Source organism: Phaenicophaeus curvirostris, chromosome 11 (assembly GCF_032191515.1).
Source record: "Phaenicophaeus curvirostris isolate KB17595 chromosome 11, BPBGC_Pcur_1.0, whole genome shotgun sequence".
Lineage (NCBI taxonomy): Eukaryota > Metazoa > Chordata > Aves > Cuculiformes > Cuculidae > Phaenicophaeus > Phaenicophaeus curvirostris.
Genome location: NC_091402.1, coordinates 14,998,844 through 15,018,575, shown reverse-complemented (window position 1 = coordinate 15,018,575; position 19,732 = coordinate 14,998,844). Strand labels below are relative to the sequence as shown.

The 19,732-nt window shown below is 52.3% G+C and overlaps 2 protein-coding genes across 4 annotated transcripts; one reads left to right on the top strand and one right to left on the bottom strand.

Annotated features, from left to right (window-relative positions):
- Positions 1–348: 348 nt before the first annotated feature.
- P4HTM (prolyl 4-hydroxylase, transmembrane) lies at positions 349–18,867 on the bottom strand. Of its 3 annotated transcripts, none has more exons than XM_069866064.1 (9): positions 18,597–18,867; positions 18,441–18,522; positions 8,267–8,487; positions 7,196–7,292; positions 4,940–5,102; positions 3,162–3,347; positions 2,647–2,737; positions 1,991–2,114; positions 349–697 (listed from the first exon to the last, which is right to left on the bottom strand). In XM_069866064.1, the coding sequence occupies exons 1-9, from the start codon at positions 18,840–18,842 to the stop codon at positions 474–476; spliced, it is 1,434 nt and encodes a 477-aa protein (XP_069722165.1). In that variant the 5' UTR covers positions 18,843–18,867; the 3' UTR covers positions 349–473. The 3 variants fall into 3 exon arrangements, with proteins under 3 accessions (XP_069722165.1, XP_069722166.1, XP_069722167.1); XM_069866065.1 differs by having other exon boundaries at positions 8,267–8,457; XM_069866066.1 differs by lacking the exons at positions 18,441–18,522; positions 18,597–18,867 and adding an exon at positions 12,966–13,534.
- Positions 9,413–14,590, top strand: LOC138725287 (secreted frizzled-related protein 5-like). The gene is made up of 4 exons (XM_069866069.1): positions 9,413–10,889; positions 11,648–11,820; positions 12,728–12,814; positions 13,652–14,590. Exons 1-4 carry the CDS (start codon positions 10,564–10,566, stop codon positions 13,984–13,986), a joined length of 921 nt encoding a protein of 306 aa, XP_069722170.1. The 5' UTR covers positions 9,413–10,563; the 3' UTR covers positions 13,987–14,590.
- Positions 18,868–19,732: the final 865 nt, after the last annotated feature.

Below are 19,732 nucleotides of genomic sequence, written 5' to 3'. Positions count from 1 at the left end.
CCTCAAGCTCCACCAGGGGAGGTTTAGGCTGGACATTAGGAAAAAATTCTTCACAGAAAGGGTCATTGGGCACTGGCAGAGGCTGCCCAGGGAGGTGGTTGAGTCACCTTCCCTGGAGGGGTTTAAGGCACGGGTGGACGAAGTGCTAAGGGGCACGGTTTAGTGTTTGATAGGAATGGTTGGACTCGATGGTCCGGTGGGTCTCTTCCAACCTGGTTATTCTACGATTCTATGATTCATTGGCTGAGTCCCGCCCCGCCTGCCGCTCGTTGGCCGAGCCCCTCACTCCCCCGCCGCTCATTGGCCGAGCCCCGCCCCGCCCCGGAGCACGCGCAGCCCGCGCCCGCCTCTCCACGCTTTATTGGCGCGCGCCGCGGCCCCGCCGCGCACGTGGCCCGCGGCCCCGCCCCCTCGCCCAGCGCGGGAAAAGGCCACGTGCGCGCGGCCGGGCCGTCCCCCCCACTCCCCCCCAACTAGAGCTCGAGGTGCGCCCCGCTATAGGCTTTGTCCACCGTCCACTCAGCCGGCGCCCCGGGCCCAGCCCCGGCCCCCGCGTAGCGCTCCATCTCCTGCTGGAAACGCAGCTGCCGCCCCCGGTTGGGGTCGACGTTGATCCAGTTGTTGGCGATCCACTTGGTGCCTTGGGTGACCAGGCAGCCCCCGTGCAGGGCGAAGTCATCCAGCTCCCCCACCCAGCCTGCGGAGCGAAAAAAAACCTCTTAGGAGGTGGCCAGGAGGAAGCAATGCGCAGCCAGAACCAGAGAACGCTGCCAGCAGCTGTCCCCTGCACAGCGCCTGCCTGGGTTTTAGCTCAGATAAAACTTAAAAGGCATTGTTTCCTCCTGGCACCGCTCCATTTATTCGTATCCCATCCTAGGACCTATGAGGAGTTCACCAGGAGAGGCCCCCCAGCTGCAAAATGCTCGCTGCCTCCGTGTCTCCATGCAGCACGAGGGGCTCTTGCGTTCTGCAGGGCGGCTGCTGCAGTTCTTAGCTCTTCCCAAAAGGGCAGAAGGGCTGGCAGGGGAGAGATTGGTGGTGCCACTAGAAGGCTCATGGAAGTCAGACTCCCACAGCCCCGTTGGAGATTGCATTTCAGCAGTTCTCAGCAATCCTCTCTCTTTACAGAGGTGCCATGCTTTTTCTGTGGAAGCCTTGCAACAGCAGTTGCCTTCCATTTAGGAACAATTTGCTCATAAAAACACAACAGGGCTGTTCTTACAGGGAAGTTGATGGCCTCGATATTATCATCCAACAGCCCAAATGCTGGTCTTGTGACCTCCTCTGCAGATTTTCCAGGGATGGAAACACAGGCTGCTCCCAGAGGAGCTGGGATGTTGTACTCCTTCTTCCTACCGCTGCTCAAACTCTGCCACCAAAACACTCTGCAGTCATACTCACCAGCAGCCTGGAAGATTAACATCAATCCCCCAGCCTGGCTGTCAAAGAAAGCCCTGCTGCGCTTCATGAGAAAAACAGCCCCAAGGACGCATACCATCAGGCTGCGGCTCAGCTATAAAGCAGGAGTCGGCCCCAAGCACGGCAGAGCCTTGTGTGGGGCGGGCCAGGCCTCCCCGTGCTGCGGCACTGACGGCCATGCCTTTGTCTGCCTCCCCTCCCCAGCCCTTTGGGCAACACCACAGCAATGAAACATCTTCAATTGCAGACCAAGTTCCAGTAGGAGTTTCAGCTCGCACAGCAGGACGGGAGGCTGCTGGCAATGGCTAGTGCAGCCACGGTCTTTGTTTGCTAGCTAGCCCTGTCCCCCAAAGACATCAGGAGCCACTGACCTACTGCCTGCAAACAAAGGCCTGTCAGAGTCAGGAAACTCCTACCCAGCTGGTGACAAGTAGACTCCACAGTTCCCACTAGCAGGCAGCTATCACTTTCTGGCTCTCCATTTAGCTTCTAGGCACCGCAAGAAGACAACAGCTGTCACCCCCTGCAGTCCTACCCCTCCCAAGAGCCAAGGTTTGAAACAGGACTGTACCTTCTCCGTCTGACAGGTAGTTGTACCAGAAGACAGCAGTGCCTTGCTGAGGTTTTACTCGCAAATTGCCCTTGTCGCAGTTTTTCCGAGTATCTCGCAGATCAACATCATTCTGGATCAAAGACTGGCAAGAAACCACAGAGAAGGTGTCACAAATGGGGTTGGAAGAAAGGGCTCGCACTGGGCTGCCTCTGCTGCCAGTCATCGTCCTGCCCTTTGCCTGAATGCCCCACAGGGACAGCTCAAGACTGGGCAGGGCTTTCACAACCCACCCACAGCAGCTCATTTCGGCCCCTTGGAGGTCCACGATCTGTTTCTGAGCAGTCGCCCAGCCCTTAACACGCTGCCTGGCAGGAGCACAACATACCTGCCATGACTCAGTCTGAGGAACCTGCCCAGGCAGAATTAATCAGATCTACATTACGGCAGCAAGGCCAACAGACCATCCCCTCATATCTCTGAGTGGGCAGAGGTGCAGCTGGCAAAGCCCCCGCGCCTCTTCCTTTGGCCTCAGAGGGACACAGCTTCCCCATGTTCTAGCTGTGAAGGCCAACATCCACCACCCTGACACACCAGACCCCTTCTGCAGCCTCATAAAGACATTAAAAGAGGGACTCAGAATCCCTGGGGGTAACATGTAGGTGAGATTCATTTACCATCTCTTCATACGTCCTGTTATCGGCTATAGGAAAGACTGTTTCACCTCCCCCAGTCACGTTGTTCAGGTAGAACAGCACTGTCACATACCTGCAAGACAGAGCAGCTGTCAGGGGACACAACGGGAACAGGGACACACAGGGGCTGTCTGCACCCTCCCCCTTCCCCATACATACAGCGGTTGCGCCAAGACATCATAAGACACGGGATGCACATCACCAGTTTTTCCCCAAGGAAGGAACAAGAACAACAAAGAAAATCCCCTCCCGCAGCAGTGAGGGTGCGTTTCTGGCCCCTGGCGGGGCTGGCCCAGCAGCTCTGCAGAGCCACTCTGCCCTCCTCATGTGGACCCACAGGATTCACCCACTTTCCCCTTCAAACCTCTCCATGCCAACCATCCCCAGAGCTGGTTTGTGAGCCCACCAACCTCAGCACTGAGAGCTGCGGGAGGCAAGGCGAAGCAGCTCTCCCCGCCTCTTTATCACGTGCCAGACGGTGCCAACGCAGCCCTTACCGGCACGAGGTCTCAAAGGGAGCGCTTTCGTTGGCCACCAGCTTGGTGTGGCTGCAGGCAGTCTCGGGGAAGACGGGGCCACTGTCCATGTGGGCATGGTAGTGTCCTCCTTGGTCATACCGCACCACCTGGAGGGGCTCGCTGTGCTCCACGATCTCGGGGGGCAAGCGAGTCAGGCGCATTACCCTGAAGAGGAGAGCAGAGCAGGTGAGGGGAGAGCACCGTCAGCTTGGTCAGCCGCTACTCCTAAGCACCAAATAAATCCAGAGAAAGATAACCCCCTTCCCCAAGAGACCGAAGAGACGGATGGGCTGCAGCAAGCATGCCGAGACAGCTAGGTCCTTACAGATCTGTTGGACCATCAGCATCAGCTCAGAAAGTCCTCATCAAGGTTAATAAAATAAACTCAAACCAAAGGGTGCATCTCCAGCAGGACTGCTCTCAGGAAGACTTTGCTTGCTCAGAAAGTTTGTGTCCCTGGAGCCTTCATGTGCCATCTCATTGCTTCTTTGGACACCTGCAACACCACCTACAGACCTCAGGGACAGTTAGCAAAGCACAGGGCCCCTGCTCAGAGTGAACGAGAGACTACCTCTAGGAATATTCGTGTCACCTAACTCACCTTTCCCTGTAGCCTTTTCAGCAGCCTCCCCCAGGGCAGAGGGGCACGGGAAGTGATCAAGGAGACCGGAGCCCTCCTGCTCTGGGATTTTTCCGCTGCTACATCTGAGATCATCCCCAAGGCAAGCAGGTACCTCTCGAGACCTGCCAAAGAACACTCAGAGCTCTGAGAATTCAGACTGGTGAAGCCCTCGGGGCAGGTGCAAGGGGAACGCACACCCAGGCAGGATGGCAAGGCCCCTCTAGGCACCCATGGAGGGCTGTAACGCCCTCCTTCCGCACTGTGTCTTCATGTCCTCATAACAGTGGCCAACTGAAGAGCTTAAAAGCAGCACGCCAATGCCTGTGTGTGCTGGCTATCTGGCATGGAGAAAGTGGCAGCCAGTCTGCTCTAATCAAGGCAATATGCGACCCCATTCTCCGGCTGGAATGCGCTGAAGAAAAGGAGTGGCCGCAGCCATTGTCGAGCCTCAGGACAGATTTTTACCCACCCATGTTCTGGGCGAGGACCAGCACCACAAGAACAAGAGAGCCTCCAGCCAATTATCTGAAACTCACCACAGCTAAACGACTGGGCCTGCGTGCTGGGTTTCAACACTTCCCAGTACCAAACCTGAGATGAAGGCAAATCTAAGAGGTTCTCCCATCTGCCGCGAGCTGCCCTGCAATACGTGTGCTCGGTGGATTAAACTAACTCAGCTAACTTGAGGTGAAGTTGTGCTTGTTAAAAGGTCAGCTCTGAACAGCTAAGGCAGACTTCAGTAAAATGCATGAGTAACTAAAGCAAATGACAGTAACTACTGGCACCCAGACAGCATTGGAAACGGGCAGTTTCTCCTAGTAAGCTCATTTACTAATTAGAATGAATTATTTCATATGATGCCAAGTCTTCTTGGTTTTAGAGGGCTGTTCCCAAAAGTGAATGGAGACGCCGAAAGGTTTGATTTTTCTTTTTCCTTTTCCACGAGACAATACAAATTCTTGTTCTAATGAAAACCTCCTCTCCCCATTTTGTGCATGTGGTCATTGCTCTTTATACTCCAAAGACTTTCAGGCAATTAGGAAGTGTGAATATTAGCACGTCTGCCACCACCTCTCCCAGCACAGATGGTCCTTGTGCCTACACAAACCCAGCCGCCCAGCTGCCTGGCCCTTACCTCTGCCGTATGGCTCTCATGACCTGGTGTGCCCCCTCGCCCTGGTACAGCCACGTGTGTTGGCTGTTGCGCACCAAGTCACTCATCTTCACCTTCTGGCTTCCCATGTACTTGTGGAAATCACGGATATTCAGTTGTTTGAACTCCTCCAAACTCAGCACACCTACCAGGAGAGAGGAAAAGCCGGCTGACTGTGGTGCAGGTAACAGTTCTTGGCATCCGGTACTCGGAGAAACCACCAGCTGAGGGCACTGCAGAGATCACCTGCCTGAAACAAACCCCATTCAGGGTCCACCACACGCATCATGGGCTGCACCGACACGTTACGGACCCCAGCAGTGCCCTCGCCTGCTTCAGCTAAGCAGAGGGCACGCAGCAACCTGCAAAAGCAAACTGTTAGCAAACTGCCACGCAGTGTGAGAACCGGCACAGGCGAAATACCACTCTGAACTTTAAAAAAAGCTTCTAAAGCAGGAAACCAATCCATCAAAAGAGAGAAGTTCCAGGTCTAATATATGCAATGCCACAGCTAAAACGCCTGGGCCACCTGATGCCTTGAGACTTGTTACTTAGATACTTAAACAGATGCCTTTAAGAGCAGGGCAGGACCACATTTTCCCTTGCAGGGAAATTTAGAAAAGCCGAACCCCAAACAACAAGCGGTGCGTTCTTCTGCATTTTTGTAATTGCAAAACACGAGCGAGAAATACAGCAGAGCATGACCTTGCGTAAGTACAAATAACAGAGAAGTGAGAGGTAAAACATGGCTTCTGCTAAAACAGGTACTTCTTTTTGGACCAGACTAGCAAGGGATGGGTTTTGGTCTTTATCACCTTCAGAAAAGTCCCCACGCTTGTTGTTTTCCCTTTCTGGAGAAGAAGGAAGCCCTGCACTGGGGACCTAGTGCCTGGGACCAGAGTGTGGGGAGCGCTGCAGTGCACTGCCCTGCACTCCTCGTGGGCTGCGAGAGGAGCTCACTCAGGCAGCAAACCCAGTGCTGCTGTGGTGCCAGCTCTGCTCCCTGGGCAGGAGGAAGGACCAGCCAGCGGGGTCACCCTGGGACACCTCCTCAGGCGCCAGTGACCAAATTATCCACCATTATTATTTCTAGTGTCTCCCTGTCCCGGCTTCCCCTTACGCCACATGGTCTTTGATGACGCAGTATCACATCCAGGTCGTGACCCGGTTTCTGTGTCACGTACCAATCTAACAATGAGGGAAGCAGCAATCTGGAAGCACTTTAATAGGACCTTTCATTTGTTAGTGTCCGGAACAGTGGAAAAGCCACTGACGACTCAATCGTACGCTCCTACCCCTGCCAAGAATGCCACCGGCCTGGAGAACCAGGGCACAGGGTGCTCTCCGGATATTTAGGCATTCACAAGGGTCCTGCTCCAACGCCAAAGCAGCTCCTCCCGGGCAGCTCTCAATGCCAGGTCACTGCAAGACAGCGTGCAGAGCCTACGCGTTCACTTAATTTGATTAGGAAATGGTGAGTTGCTCAATTGAGGCCACTCTAATTAGTGCAGCAGAGGTTAGAGTGCAACTCTGGACCCGCAGGAGCTGTTGGGAGACCAAGGGCAGGAGAGGCAGAAGTGGCCTCATGGAATACAGGGAGTTTGGAGGGGCAGAGAGGGCTGCCAGCGACAAAGGCTGACCAACAAGACCACCCTCACCTCTGCTTATTCCAACCACTCCTGCCAGCAATGCAGTGCTCCCAGCCTGCTGTAGAAGTCTCCCTGACAACTGGGAGGTGGGGAGTGGAGGGTGTGCCTTAAAACCTGCAGCCCAGGTGAGAAGAGCTACGTAGTCAGAGCCAGAGGGGTGTCTCAGACCACAGGAGCAGAAGTGCACCCTGAAGGTCCTGTTACAGTGGGGCTCACACCGAGGCAGGTCTGACAGGGAAGAGGGAGAGCTGAGTTGTGTTCTGCTCCTGCTTCTGCACAATCCATGCCCAGGAGGTAGAATGGTTGGACTCAATGATCCGGTGGGTCTTTTCCAACCTGGTGATTCTATGATTCTAACTAGCCTGCTGCTAGACTGGCAGTGAAGGGGCAGGAGTGCTGTGACGAGACGTTTTCACTGATTTTACTTTTCTGCAAAGGTCTCTAAAAGCAGCGTTATTTTCCTTTGAAGAACACAGCTAGAGAAACAGGCCTTAGCAGGGACGCGGCTCTTGCTCTGCCCCGCAAAGCTGTGCAAGGTGTCCTGCATACTGAGGAGCTGCTCTTACCATTCCCACGGGGCTGCTCTTACCATTTCCATCAGGATCGGCCTTGACTGCAGTGTACATCTCCCGGATGTTTTCGGGGGTCATCCACCTGCCGTTCCCAAGCCGGGTATGGGTCAACACCTGAAATTCATAAATATATAAACGCCAAGCACTGCTTTCTTGTGCTAACGAAACCCTACAGATTGCCTGCTCGAGGCCTGGGAGGTTCTCCTCTGCAGACCACTGGCCAGCCAAGCATCAGCGCCTCTGCAGAAAGACGACCGCAGTGAGAATCATCTGGCAGCCACACAGCGAGTGGCTGATGAGTGTCGTTATTTCCAGTTTAGGTCATGGCAAATGACTGCTGGGACTCAGTTAACCACTCATGAGAAGGAGGGGGCACAGCAACTTCCCTTGAAGGGAAAATAAAGCTACTGATGATAAAAGTGAATGCATTTACTTGTCCAAGATAAGGGTTTGGAAGAAAATACTTCCTTTCCACATGGACAGAGAGATGCAGTATCTTGGAGAGCTCTCAGCAGGCTCTGACCTTCAGAGAAATGAGCCTTTCCCTGGGTTGTCAGTTCCCCGTACTCCACAATGCGTGCTGCCCACAGGACAGCAAACACCCCTGGCCCACCTGAAACAGGAGCCTGGGAAAGGACATCCTCGGACCACCAGCTCCTGCTCTGGTGCATGCTGCCCTACAGGGCAAGGGCACTGCAACACTGCAGACAAGGTGCTCATTATCTCTCCCCAGGGTCATTAACAGGGGTTGCTTTGCTGATGCCTGGTCAGTTGAGCGCATTCAGACCCTACAGGCTGCACAAAGCAGTCCCTACGCTACAAGCTCACTTCCCTGGGACACCCAGCAAGTGGAAACTTGGAGCACAAGGAACATTTTACCCAGCATATTCAAAACACCCATCTCCTGCCAAGGACCGCTGCTACCTCCCAACAGCATCACAACTGTGGCGCATTTCCCAAGACACTTCCCAAGGCCGGCACAAGACTTCAGAAATAGAAATAAGCAAATGCTGATGGGTATGTCCTGGGGACAGGTCCTGCCAGAGGGTCCCCCCAGCAAACCTCCCCTGGTCTGTCCCACACGCTACCTCTTTGAGCTGCAGCTGCCCATCCTGATTGTGGTCCAGCAGATTGAAAATGTCCATCTGGCTGATTTCTATCATTTCCATGGCTTCTTCATAGTCATCTGTTGGTAGGATCTGGCTTTTCTGCAATCCTTTCAGCTGAGCCAGATGGATGATGAGCTTGCATTCCTCCTCCGTCAGGAAGTCAGGAATTTCTGCAGCAAAAGCGTAAGCAGCGACAGAGGCTGAGGAATCGCTACAGTGAAACCCTGTACCGATGGCAGGCCGCTCAGAAGGTAAAAAATAGAGGTGCCGGGGCCATTACAAACTGCTTAAGCCGGGGAGTTTCAAACACATCCAGCCTTCTATCAGAAGAACCCCTTAAGAGCACACACCACACACCTGAGCTGCTGAAGGTGGGTATTTTTACAGCGGCAGTTCCTAAATGTTTGGATCCAGAGGTCAAGCCCTTAAACTCTCTCACAGGTACAACAATGGACAAAGGAGAGAACAAACACGTGCATATCACCGCATATTATCACTTCAAAGGTGACATGGAGATCGCACTCTGGGAACTGCTTCTCTACCAGGCCAAATCCCTTTCCGGTGGGCAGCGGTGATAGCCAGAGTTTCAGGCTTCCTTGCTCTCACGTGGAGAGGGTGGCACTTTGCACAAAATCAAACACCTTCCAGTGCTCTACTATGAAACTCAAACAGCAGGGAAACAACTTCCAAACTTATTCCCAACTCATTCCTTGATCCTCCATTAAAAGCAGTCTTCAAATTTATTATTACAGAGGAAGACACCACACGTGGTGGACACCACACTCCATACCCAGGTAGCATTCCAGTATCATCAGGTCTCCTTTGCAGCACAACACCAGCAGCAATCATGCAATACTGGGAATCCCAAGTGAATTTAAATGCAGAGAAAGCTACTGATGACTATGAGGCTAAGAGATTTCCAGCTGCATGGAAAGTGCTGGCGAGGTCCCCTTCCACAGCACAGTTACACTGTGGCCCAGCAGGTTGAGAAGATCCCTCTGGCTGATGCCTGTTACTGCTACAGGGATCTCGTTACCAGCTGCTGAGACTTTTGAAAAGAGAAATAAAACCCACCAAAGCAGGAGAGTTTTAGTGCTCCTAGGCCAAAGGTTCTGCTCTCCCCTAGAGCACCTGCAGATATGCGCCAAGAACATATTCTGTCCCCAGTATAGCAGCAATCCTCAAAGAGGGGGAAGAAAACCCAAGTTAATTACTTTCGTGACCTTAAATCAACCCTATCAGCTCAAACTGTCAATAAGCAGTCGGTCTCTTGCTAAGCACAGACCAGAACTTGCCCTGGAGCAAATAAGATGTTCCTGGGAAGTCCAAGAAACACAATGCAGCCGGCTGTATCCGTAACATCCTCCGAGGAAACAATTTCTGCCACAGGCAGTGCAGAGCCCTTGTGCCAGAGGATGCTTCAGAGCTGCAGCTTCCGCTGGCTGGTTTGAACCTCATGGCATGGCACCAGGTCTGAATGAACCGTGTGCACTGGCAAGCAACACCCCCAGTATTTCCAGTTCCCCAAACTGGGCTACAATAATAACGGCTTCTGGAATCTTAATTACATGCTGGAGGAAGGACAATCCTGCTCTTCAGCAGTAGCAACGGGATTTTGTAATGAAGCAAAGATTCTGCTAACCTGAAAGTGCGCTGTCACACAGGTTGCAAGGTAGGGGGGTTTCCAGCTAAGCGCTGCCAATCCCGTCTGCAAACAACCTCGATCCACAGCTGCAAATTAGTTCCTCTCTACCCACAGCTCTCCAAAATAGTTAACTTCTGGCTGTGAAACCATCCTATCTCCCTGCCTGCTCAACAATAGATCCAGCTAAACAAATGCCTCCTAATTGACTTTGAGCAACACTTGATTGCTTTTACAAAAAACAAAAGAGAGGAAAACATTGGGGTTTATGAAATAATGACTAATCCTGGGGCAAGAGAAAGGGGATGGGTTCGAGCACTGGTGTCAAACAGAGATTCAATCTCATCTGAAAGAGCCCCAAGACACATGGGCCAAGTCATTCATCCCTCCCCAACTGCCCTCATTTCCACACCTGCTGATCTAAGCCAAACCCCAGCTAAAATCCAAACAATCGGGGCCGCTGGCAAACAAAAATTGGAGCATTGTCTTCCCCATGAGGGCTCTGAAAGGGCCGCACTTAATGAGGATGGATTGACAGAGAGGTGGCTCGTAGGCTATAAAAGGCATCCCACAGTCGCGAGCAGCTCAGTCTGGGGTGCGCCGCCTGTTCGCCTGCTCCCAGCTTGCTCTGAGCATGGTCACAGCCCACCGCAGGCACCCCTTGAGGTTGGGTAGCCCATGGCTGCTGGGTCTCCTGGCACGCCTGCTGCTCTGGGGCTCTTCAGGAACCTGGGCGAGCTACCTGAGAAGATCCTCCAGCTGCACACCCATTCCACACCACATGGCCTTGTGCTACGATATTGGCTATTCGGAGATGAGGATTCCCAACCTGCTGGAGCACGAGACCATGTCAGAAGTGATCCAGCAGTCTTCCAGCTGGCTGCCCTTGCTGGCCAGGGAGTGCCACCCAGACGCCAGGATTTTCCTCTGCTCCCTCTTTGCACCAATCTGCTTGGACAGGTAAGACGTTTTCACACGTTATTTCAGCTGTAGCAAGTAATGCTCCCCAGGAGTGCAATGGCACTTGCCTCCCAGGAGAAAATGCATGCAACGTGATCAGTGCAGTCCCCGAGAAGCTGTGCTGCCCCTCTTGGCAATGGGCAATTGGATTACCCAGCAGGGACCTTCCCTCTGGAAGTTAAACACGAGCATTTCATCTAGCAGGAGCAGAAGCACTATATTCAGTCCTCTGGATTTTCCTGTTCTCCCACACAGGCACTGCTGCCATTGCCCCCAGCTGCCCCTCTCGCTGCTGCTGCTGCTGCTGGTGCTCACTGTCTTCACGTCCCACCTTCCCTGCAGCCCCCTCCCCAGCTCCTGCCCCACCACGCAGGGGATTTCTCAGCCTGACAGCAGCAGCAGCACAACAAAATCCAAAGTTTTGTCTTGTAGCCATTACAATACAGAGCTGCTAAGGGAATCAGGTAATTAGGCACCTGTAAAGGTAAGCAGACTTTGCCAACTAAAGAAGATCCCTGGGTGGAAGAAATGGCTTCTGGCAGCAGCGTGTATTGAACAGCCTCGTCCCTCCTGTCCTCAGAAATTTGTTGTTTGCTTCCTGGGAATGAATGTTCAAAACAGATCAAAGACCCCAAAATAGCACCGCTAGAGCTACACTGTGCAACACAGCCCTGTGTGGCAGCAGCACGGTGCCAGGGCTTGACCCCCAGCCTGCCGCCAGGAGTCCAGAGTTGCTGTAATGCCCATCCCCTCCCCAGGCTCATCTACCCATGCCGCAGCCTGTGCGAAGCCGTCAAGAGAAGCTGCGCACCCGTCATGGCTTGCTACGGCTACCCCTGGCCCGAAATCCTGAACTGCAACAAGTTCCCCGCAGACCACGAACTGTGCATTGCAGCAGTCTCCACAGATGAAAATTCCTCCAGCAGGAGAAGTAAGATTTCTTCTCTCGTACGTTTTCCCATATGTAACACTGAAAACCCAATGCCTTGTTTCTATTCCTAACATTTCTTGCTTTAAGCTATGCTTAAAAAAAGAACGCATTGTAAATTCTAGTTTTGTTCTCTCTGGAAACTCCACCGTGCCTAGAAAATTAGCGTAAAGCCGACTGCAGCTTGTTCCCCTCTCTATTGTATTCATTAGCTCCCCGGGTGCCATCAGACCACACAGGGTTTGGGCAGGGGAAAAAAACTGCTGTAAAAGCTTAATGCTCAGGCACAGCTTGTGTGCAGGCTCCAGGCAGCGAGATGAGCTGCCAACAGAGCTAAGGAGCTGCAGCCCTGATATTTCAGCTCTGTCCAGGGTTTAAATAACCATGCAAAAAGAAATGTTTTGCAAGCCTCCTCTTTAAGCATTAGGAAACACCACAAAGGGGCAGAAGCCTTTGGAGACTTGTGTTACACATAAAAAAAAATCTTTACGACTGAAAGACTAAATTAAACACCTAGATACTGAGAAACGTGAGGAGAGATTCAACAGCGGTTAGGGGGAGAACGGACGCCTCATTTCAGCATCACTGGATGGAGTCTGGCCATACCAATGGCTTTACTGTTTCACCCAAACCAGGACATCTTAATTAGGCATTTTCACTGGCGCTTAAACATGCAGAAACACTGATAAGCCTAAACAAAGCACAACAAGCAGCATCTGCCCCAGCCATAGGAAGGGGAGATTAACATTTCCCACCTTGGAAGCCTAAGCTGTCTCTCCAGGGACTGGGTAGCTCAGGAGGAGGCACAACTTGGGAACAGCAAGCCACCACTCACGGGTCTCAAAATTGTGTTACACCTTCTCCGGTGAAGCTTGACAAGGGTGTTATAACCAAATTTCTGTTGCAGCAGTGCCCCGAGCCAGTTGCAAGGACTGTGAGCTTGAGGAGGCCAGCACTGCCAGGGAGATTCTGGAAAACCTCTGTGCGAATGATTTTGGTGAGTAACCCTCCTTCTCCTCTCAGTTGCTGCTGTTCTCTCCAACAGCCGAGTAGTGGTGGGGGCAGAAAAAGGCTTTGCCCTAACAAACTGACTCGGCAGAACTGCAGCTTTCACAGCAGATCCCAGGGATTTCCAGGTCCCAGCTTACCTGTTCGGCAGCAGGAGGGCTCAGCTCCAGACAGCATCGAAGGTGAAGACCTGCTTTATTTCTGTGGGCTGTGATTTGGTTTTGTTCTGTGGCTGCCAAACACAAGCACTGGTTTTGCCTCAGAGACTAAGATTTCAACTGCTGCCCCTGAAAACCTTTAGCAAACTCCACATTAGTTATTTTGAACTTCAGGACTCTTGTTCTAGCAACACGCCTCTCCCTCTCCTAGCCCTAGCAGATGGCAGCAACAGCTCTGCTCAGTCAGCTGGCAGGAAGTTTTCAAGATACTGTCTTGAATTCAGGCACACAACCTTCATGAAAAAAACAAAATTAAAAATCCTGAGCAGCTGGCAGCCACGTTACCTCCCGAAATCCCAGCTCAGAGAAAAGTAATTTGCACGAGACCAGGGCTTTGACGCATCCACTCGCTTGTGCCCCTAATTCTACAGGGTTTCTGCCCATGCAGCCTTTGCCACTCACGAGAAAAGTGGAGTGAGAATGGTGCTCAGTACTGTAAGGTAACTTCAAATGAGAACTTAGACAAGTTCACTGCATTATAGGAGCCTGGATGGATGTGTCACTGCATTACAGAAACAGCAAGAAAGCCTTGTCCTGGCTGTGTATTTCGGTAGGTAAGAGCTATGAAAAGTAAATAGAACTAACAGCTCTTTTTCCAACCCCTGCAGCAGTGAAAATCCGAATCCTGAGGAAGAATATAACCACCACCATCTCGGACTTTGACCTAGATGCCTCCAGGGTGGAGGTCCTGAAGCACGGCCCGCTCCTCCGAACCGAAATCCCCACCAGGCTCCAGCAGTGGCTGGACATAGATGCTACCTGCGTCCACAACATCATGAGAGGCACTCAGGCAGGGGTCTTCATTGTAAGTGGTGACGTACAGAGTGACAAAGTGGTGGTGAACAAGGCCTACGCCTGGCAGAAGAAGAACAGGAACCTGCACCAGGCAGTGCGGAGGTGGAAACATCATCGCTGCCCCGAACTGGCTGGCCGGAGGGTCTGAAAAATCTCAATTCCAACAATAAGAAACTGCTCCTTTCCTTATGGCTAGAAAATTCCTTTCCTTGGCAGGTGATGTTTTGGAGATGTACAGACAATATTTTTAGGCGATTCAAAGCAGTCGTAGTCCACAGATAGGGCCTCGTGATAGATCACGGTTTTACTGAGACAGAGTTTAAGGATGCAGATTTAACATATTCCTCTCATAAGGCTCTGCAGATCCAGGACTTGCAATGGACAGCTTTGTGTAGGATCCAACATCACAACTGAACTGAAATGAACTCTGCAGGCAAGCACAAACTAGAAGAGACATATAATAACAGTTTCTTCTACGTCTCATTGTTAGAGCTGATAGCCATTTCAGCTTCATTATTTGATCCTGAGACACTGATGCTAAGTGCCTGCTTGTTTTCTGTCCAGAGAGATTACATGAAAGTCTCCCTGACTGCTAAGAGATGCTTTTTTAGGTCATGGAGCAAATTCTTTACTTTTGAACAGTTTGAGGTAAATTAAGGGAGAGAGGATCACACCTAAGCAGTGCCTGGACCCTTAAAAAAGTAATGCTAATTCTCCACTATTGATCAGTCACTCAGGCTGTCCCTTCAGCTTGCTGCGCTGAGAGCTGATGAGCATCCACAGGGGTAAAAGGAAACAGGCATTCTCAAGCAGGAAAGGCACGGAGCAAAGATAGCCGAGGATTTCTGCATAACAGCAAAAAACATTTTTTAACATCAGAAACTGGGTTTGAATCAGAAGATTCTGGTATCTGAGGAACTACCAAAGATACTGCAAGGGCCTTGAGAAAGCAGAGCAGGACATCAGCCATTTAAACCTCTGCTCTGGGGTGCAACAGCAGCTTTGCTTGGGACTCGGCGGTGAGCCCCAACCGCAGCACAGCAGGAGATACTTGCAGTTTGGATACAGGGGGCAAGAAACATCACACATTTGTCTGGCCTTCCCCCTGCATGCAGGAAAGACCAAAAAGGTGGCAAAAGGCAGCTCTCTGCAGCTCACGCTCTCACCCAAGTAGGGACTGTAATTCCCTGCAGGGGGCAAAACCAGCTACAGCTCCATACTCCAGACCACAGACCAGAGAAGAGCAAGCCCCAAATGAGAAAACAAGTCAGATTTGTATTGCCTAACCAAGCACTGTCTGTGGAAAGGTTTCTACACTGGATTAAACTCCGGATGGAAATAAGAAAACAAGGGGGAAAACGCCTTTTGGGAGAAATGCTTTCTGCTCTGTTTATGATGCCTGCAGCCTCAGCTGTGGAGAGCAGCACTCGGTTTGATGGAGGCACATTGCCTCCCTGTGCTCGTACAGCACACCGACAACCCACAACGAGATCTCCTCTTTGGATTTAGTGTGGGCCGAGACGAGCATGCAGACACTCACACTGAAATTTAGCTGCGCCCTGACATTCGTGCAGACATTATTTCTATTCCCTGAGGCGCCGAAGGAAAACGCAGTGAGATTTCCTATTTTTATTTCTCCCTATAGCCTTGTCTTACAAACGGCTGCCCGATGCACAGAATCTGCTGCCAGGTGGTCCCTGCAACAGCAGCATCTTCTGAACAGACTGCATTTGGAAAACATGACAGAACACATAAAAGCTCTGAAGGTTGAAAAGGCTTTGTCTGATATTTGTTTTCCATTAATGGGGTTATTTGATTACTGGTGTTTCCTAACTAAAAAGTGCACAGATGGTCTGACTTGCAAGCTTTAGAAATGACGTCTGGTAGCCAGAGGGGGAAAAATAGGGCAGGGACTTCTTCTGGCTCCATGAAATACGCTTGGGTTCAAGGCAGATGACTTAGCCACATTTATAAAACAAACTGCAAGTTCCCCTCCGGTGCCAGTGCCACGCTGCAAAGCACAGAGCGCACATTAAATCATTAACGAGCCGTTTGCTGCTGCAGTCCCACTACAGCCTGCGCCACTGAAAGCAAAGATTGCAGACCAGCCACTTATTCCCTTAAACGGGCTCTCGCACGCCACAACACTTCGTGCTGAGTAAAATCCCCAGAAATTCATGAGTCCTTTGCCAGCAGCTCCTGGGTTTGTCTAACACCACCAAGTTAAATACACACTTTCACTAATTTAAATAACAGAGATGCAATAAATTTTGGTTTTTAAAAAAGAGTTGATTTAGATTGGTGCTGTTTGCATAGATAGAGGAATCTCTGGAAGTCTTTTAAAGTCAGAGCTGGCTCCTGGCAGGTTCATCCAGGAGATAAGAGCTGTCTTGCGACTTGCAGTTTCTAAATAAGGGACCCTATCGGAGGACAAAGGAGAACAGACTCGCGTGGCATCTCAAACGCTGAATGTCCATCGCTGTCTGTGATGCCTCCTCAGGGAGCAAAGCTACCCCCAGAACAGACAGAGGTGCCGGAGTGACAAGTTAAAATCTTTGGGATTAGGGCTGCCAGGACCAACCTGCCTTTTCTCAGCCTCAGCACCTTCCTCGCAGGCCATGATCAGCTCTTTTCCTTCAGCAGCACCAGCGGGGCAGAGGAAGTGGGAACAGTTTTCCTGAGAGAAAATCAGAGCGATTGCCCCAGGCTGTGGTTCTGGTAATGAGGTCAGCTTTGTGATGGCTGTGAGGTGTCAGTTCTAGGTTGAGGTGTCTGTTCACTGAATGTCAGAAAGCCACTTGGAGACCTGCAGCCCATGAGCACCACATATGGAGAAATGGCAGAAGAACTTATCTGGTTTATGGCTGAGGTTTCTATGTGGATTTGTAATCTGAAAAAAACCCTTCTTATACTATTGAGAAAGCATCTGACACTCTCAACACTCTTTTTCAAAGACAACAGGTTTTCTCTGACTTTGTGGTAGCAGGAATTTTGTAATCATCTGTCCCCAAAATTAATTTGTATATTTTCAGTGGATTTCCAGCACACGGGGTTCAATTAACGAGACTTTACTTGTCACAGCACAAATCACAGAAAGGTAGAGAAGAAATGTAAATATCTGAAAGAAGGATGTTGTGGGGTTGTGTACCAGCACAGGCAGAAATAAAGATAAATCTAGAACAAACGGATGCAAAATGGTGTAAGACATTAAATCTATCGCTTCTCCTGTTACTCCTTCCTCAGTACTGAAGCACCAACACTAAATCACTTTCTCATAATTTATTATCAAAACTTTGGGGGTCCCTCATCCCTTCCTAATACTCGGCAGCTTCTTTGGGGTCCTTGTCAGCAATCTTCTGTCTGTGGTATGTCAAAGGGAAAACCTGGAAAGGTTAATCTCCCAAATTCTTCTAAGTGGGCCATCCAGAACAAGTAACCTCTGGGAACTGCAGTAAATACCTTAAACAGAATCCCACTCTTTTTCAGACAGTCCCAAGGGAAAAGCCAGCCCCGAGAAAGCAGACAGAGAGAGTGTGAGACTGAGGGGAGACCTTATCACTGTCTACAACCATCTGAAAGGAGGTTGTAATGAGGCGAGTGTTGGTCTCTTCTCCCAAGTGATAGGATGAGAGGGAATGGCCTCAAGTTGCACCCAGGGAGGTTCAGATTAGATATTAGGAAAAATTTCTTCACTGAAAGGGTTCTCAGGCACTGGAATGGCTGCTCAGGAGGTGGTTGAGCTGCCATCTGGGCAGATGAAGTGCTTAGGGATGTGATTTAGTAGTGGACAGATATGGTTGGGCTTGATGATCTCAAAGCAATTCTGTGATTCTATGAATTAGGGAAAGCCTGCTTTGTTTCGTTATAATGACTTTAAATTGGAAGGAGGAAGATTTAGATTAGACATCAGGAAGAAATCCTTCATCACGAGGGTGGTGGGGCACAGGCACAGGTTGCCCAGGGAAGCTGGGGCTGCCCCATCCCTGGAGGTGTTCAAGGCCAGGCTGGATGGGGCTTTGAGCACTCTGATCCAGCGGGAGGTGTCCCTGCCCATGGCAGGGGAGTTGGAACTGGGTGAGCTTTGAGGTCCTTTCCAACCCACACTATTCTATGGTTCCATGAAGCGCTTTGGGATGTGATTTAGTAGCAGACAAGTACGGTTGGGTTTGATGTTCTCAAAAGTGTTTTCCAGCCTAGCGATTCTATAGTTCTATGAGACAGCGGGGGTGAAAGCGGGTGTGACACGGGGTGTGACAGCAGGAGTGAGAGCAGGGGTGACATGAGAGCATCGGGCACTGGCAGAGGCTGCCCAGGGAGGGGGTTGAGTCACCTTCCCTGGAGGTGTTTAAGGGACAGGTGGACGAGGTGCTGAATGACATGGTTTAGCGACTGATGGGAATGGTTGGACTCGATGATCCGGTGGGTCTTTTCCAACCTGGTGATTCTGTGATTCTATGACAGCAGGGGGTGAGAGCAGGGGTGACAGCGGGGGTGTGGGGTGACAGCGGGGGGCGACAGGAGGCACCAGGTGTGACAGCGGGGGTGACAGCGGAGGTTAAAGGAGGGGTACAGCGGCGGGAGAGCCCCGGGCCCGGTACTCACCGAAGAGCAGCGGTTTGAGGCTGAGCGTGCGGGCGGCGCGGACCCTGCCGGGCTCGAGCTCCAGGCGCTGCGTGTGTCCCACCTGTGGGGAGAGCGGCCGTCAGCGGCGGCCCGGCGCGGCTCCCCCCCATCCCGGGACCCGCGGCGCGGCCTTGCCTTGATGCCCTCGAGGCGCGGGAGGGCGCGGGCGGGCGGCGGCGGCGGCGGCGGGGGCGCGGCGGGCGGCGCGCCGGTCTCTCCGGCGCTGAGGTGCACGAAGAGGAGCAGCCCCAGCACGTTGAGGACGTAGAGGTGGGCGAACACCATCAGCACGAGGAAATAGGGCCGGGAGCACACGGGGCGCGGGCGCCCGCCGGGAGGGCCGGGCAGCGGCGGCCCCTCAGGCTCCGCCGCCGCCGCCATCGCGCCCCGCGCGCGCGTCACCACGGCAACGGCCGCGCGCTGCGTCACCGCCGGGGGGCGGGGCCAATGGAAGGAGGCGGGGCCAATCATATTTAAAGACGCCCTGTAGGGGGCGTGGCCAGGTATGAGCGCGGGGGCGTGGCCAAGGTCAAAAGGGGCGTGGCCAGAGCCCGTGGCGCCGGCGGGAGGGCGCGCGCTTGTGGCGGGAGCTCCCCGCCCCCTCCCCGCCCCGCTCCCCAAGAAGAGCCGCGACGCCTCCGGAAAGTGAGAAAGTCGCAGTTTATTTCAAATAAACCGAGGGCGCCCGCTGGGAATCCGCCTCCCGGGCGGCCCCCGCGCCCCTCTGCAGGCGCGGCGAAGCGGAGCCCGTGTCGGGGTTCGCCCCAGCTCCCCGCGGCCCGAGCCGGGCGGGGCCAGGGAAGGAATTCCCAGAGCAAGCGCCTCATTTAAAAATAAAGTTCTATTTTTTTTTTTTTCACCCGCTTAAAAAGTCTAAAATTCAGAGTGTAAGACTATGGTACAGAAACCTCCTGCTGCCCCATCCCACAGCGCCGGCAGCGCGGAGCAGCAGTCATGCAGTTTACGAGATCAGTAGAAAATTCTTTGTGTTACAGTCTGGGAAGCCTGAGGACTGTTAGAGGTGAGCAGCCAACGCACTAACACAAGCGAAGCTGAAATCAGAGTATCGGGTGAAGGATGGAGAGGTGTCGGGCTGGCCCGGGAACTGGAAATGAGTGCAAAAAGAAACAAGAGAGCAAACATTCCACATCCACAGCAGTAATGCACCAAAGGGAAACTTGCACCTCAGAATTAGCAGCTCCTGAGCCGTTATCTGTTCACCTACACTCATAACCCCGCTGACTCAAACAGGGCCGTGTATCTATCAGAGG

Excerpts from the sequence above, each read along its gene's own strand:
- LOC138725287 (XM_069866069.1), top strand. The coding sequence starts at position 10,564 with ATGGTCACAGCCCACCGCAGGCACCCCTTGAGGTTGGGTAGCCCATGG. Across the intron at positions 10,890-11,647 it reads GCACCAATCTGCTTGGACAG|GCTCATCTACCCATGCCGCA; the intron begins GTAAGACGTTTT and ends TCCCCTCCCCAG. Across the intron at positions 12,815-13,651 it reads CCTCTGTGCGAATGATTTTG|CAGTGAAAATCCGAATCCTG; the intron begins GTGAGTAACCCT and ends CAACCCCTGCAG.
- P4HTM (XM_069866064.1), bottom strand. The coding sequence starts at position 18,842 with ATGGCGGCGGCGGCGGAGCCTGAGGGGCCGCCGCTGCCCGGCCCTCCC. Across the intron at positions 5,103-7,195 it reads GGCCGATCCTGATGGAAATG|GTGTGCTGAGTTTGGAGGAG; the intron begins GTAAGAGCAGCC and ends CTCTCCTGGTAG. Across the intron at positions 3,348-4,939 it reads ATGAGAGCCATACGGCAGAG|GGTAATGCGCCTGACTCGCT; the intron begins GTAAGGGCCAGG and ends TCTCCTCTTCAG.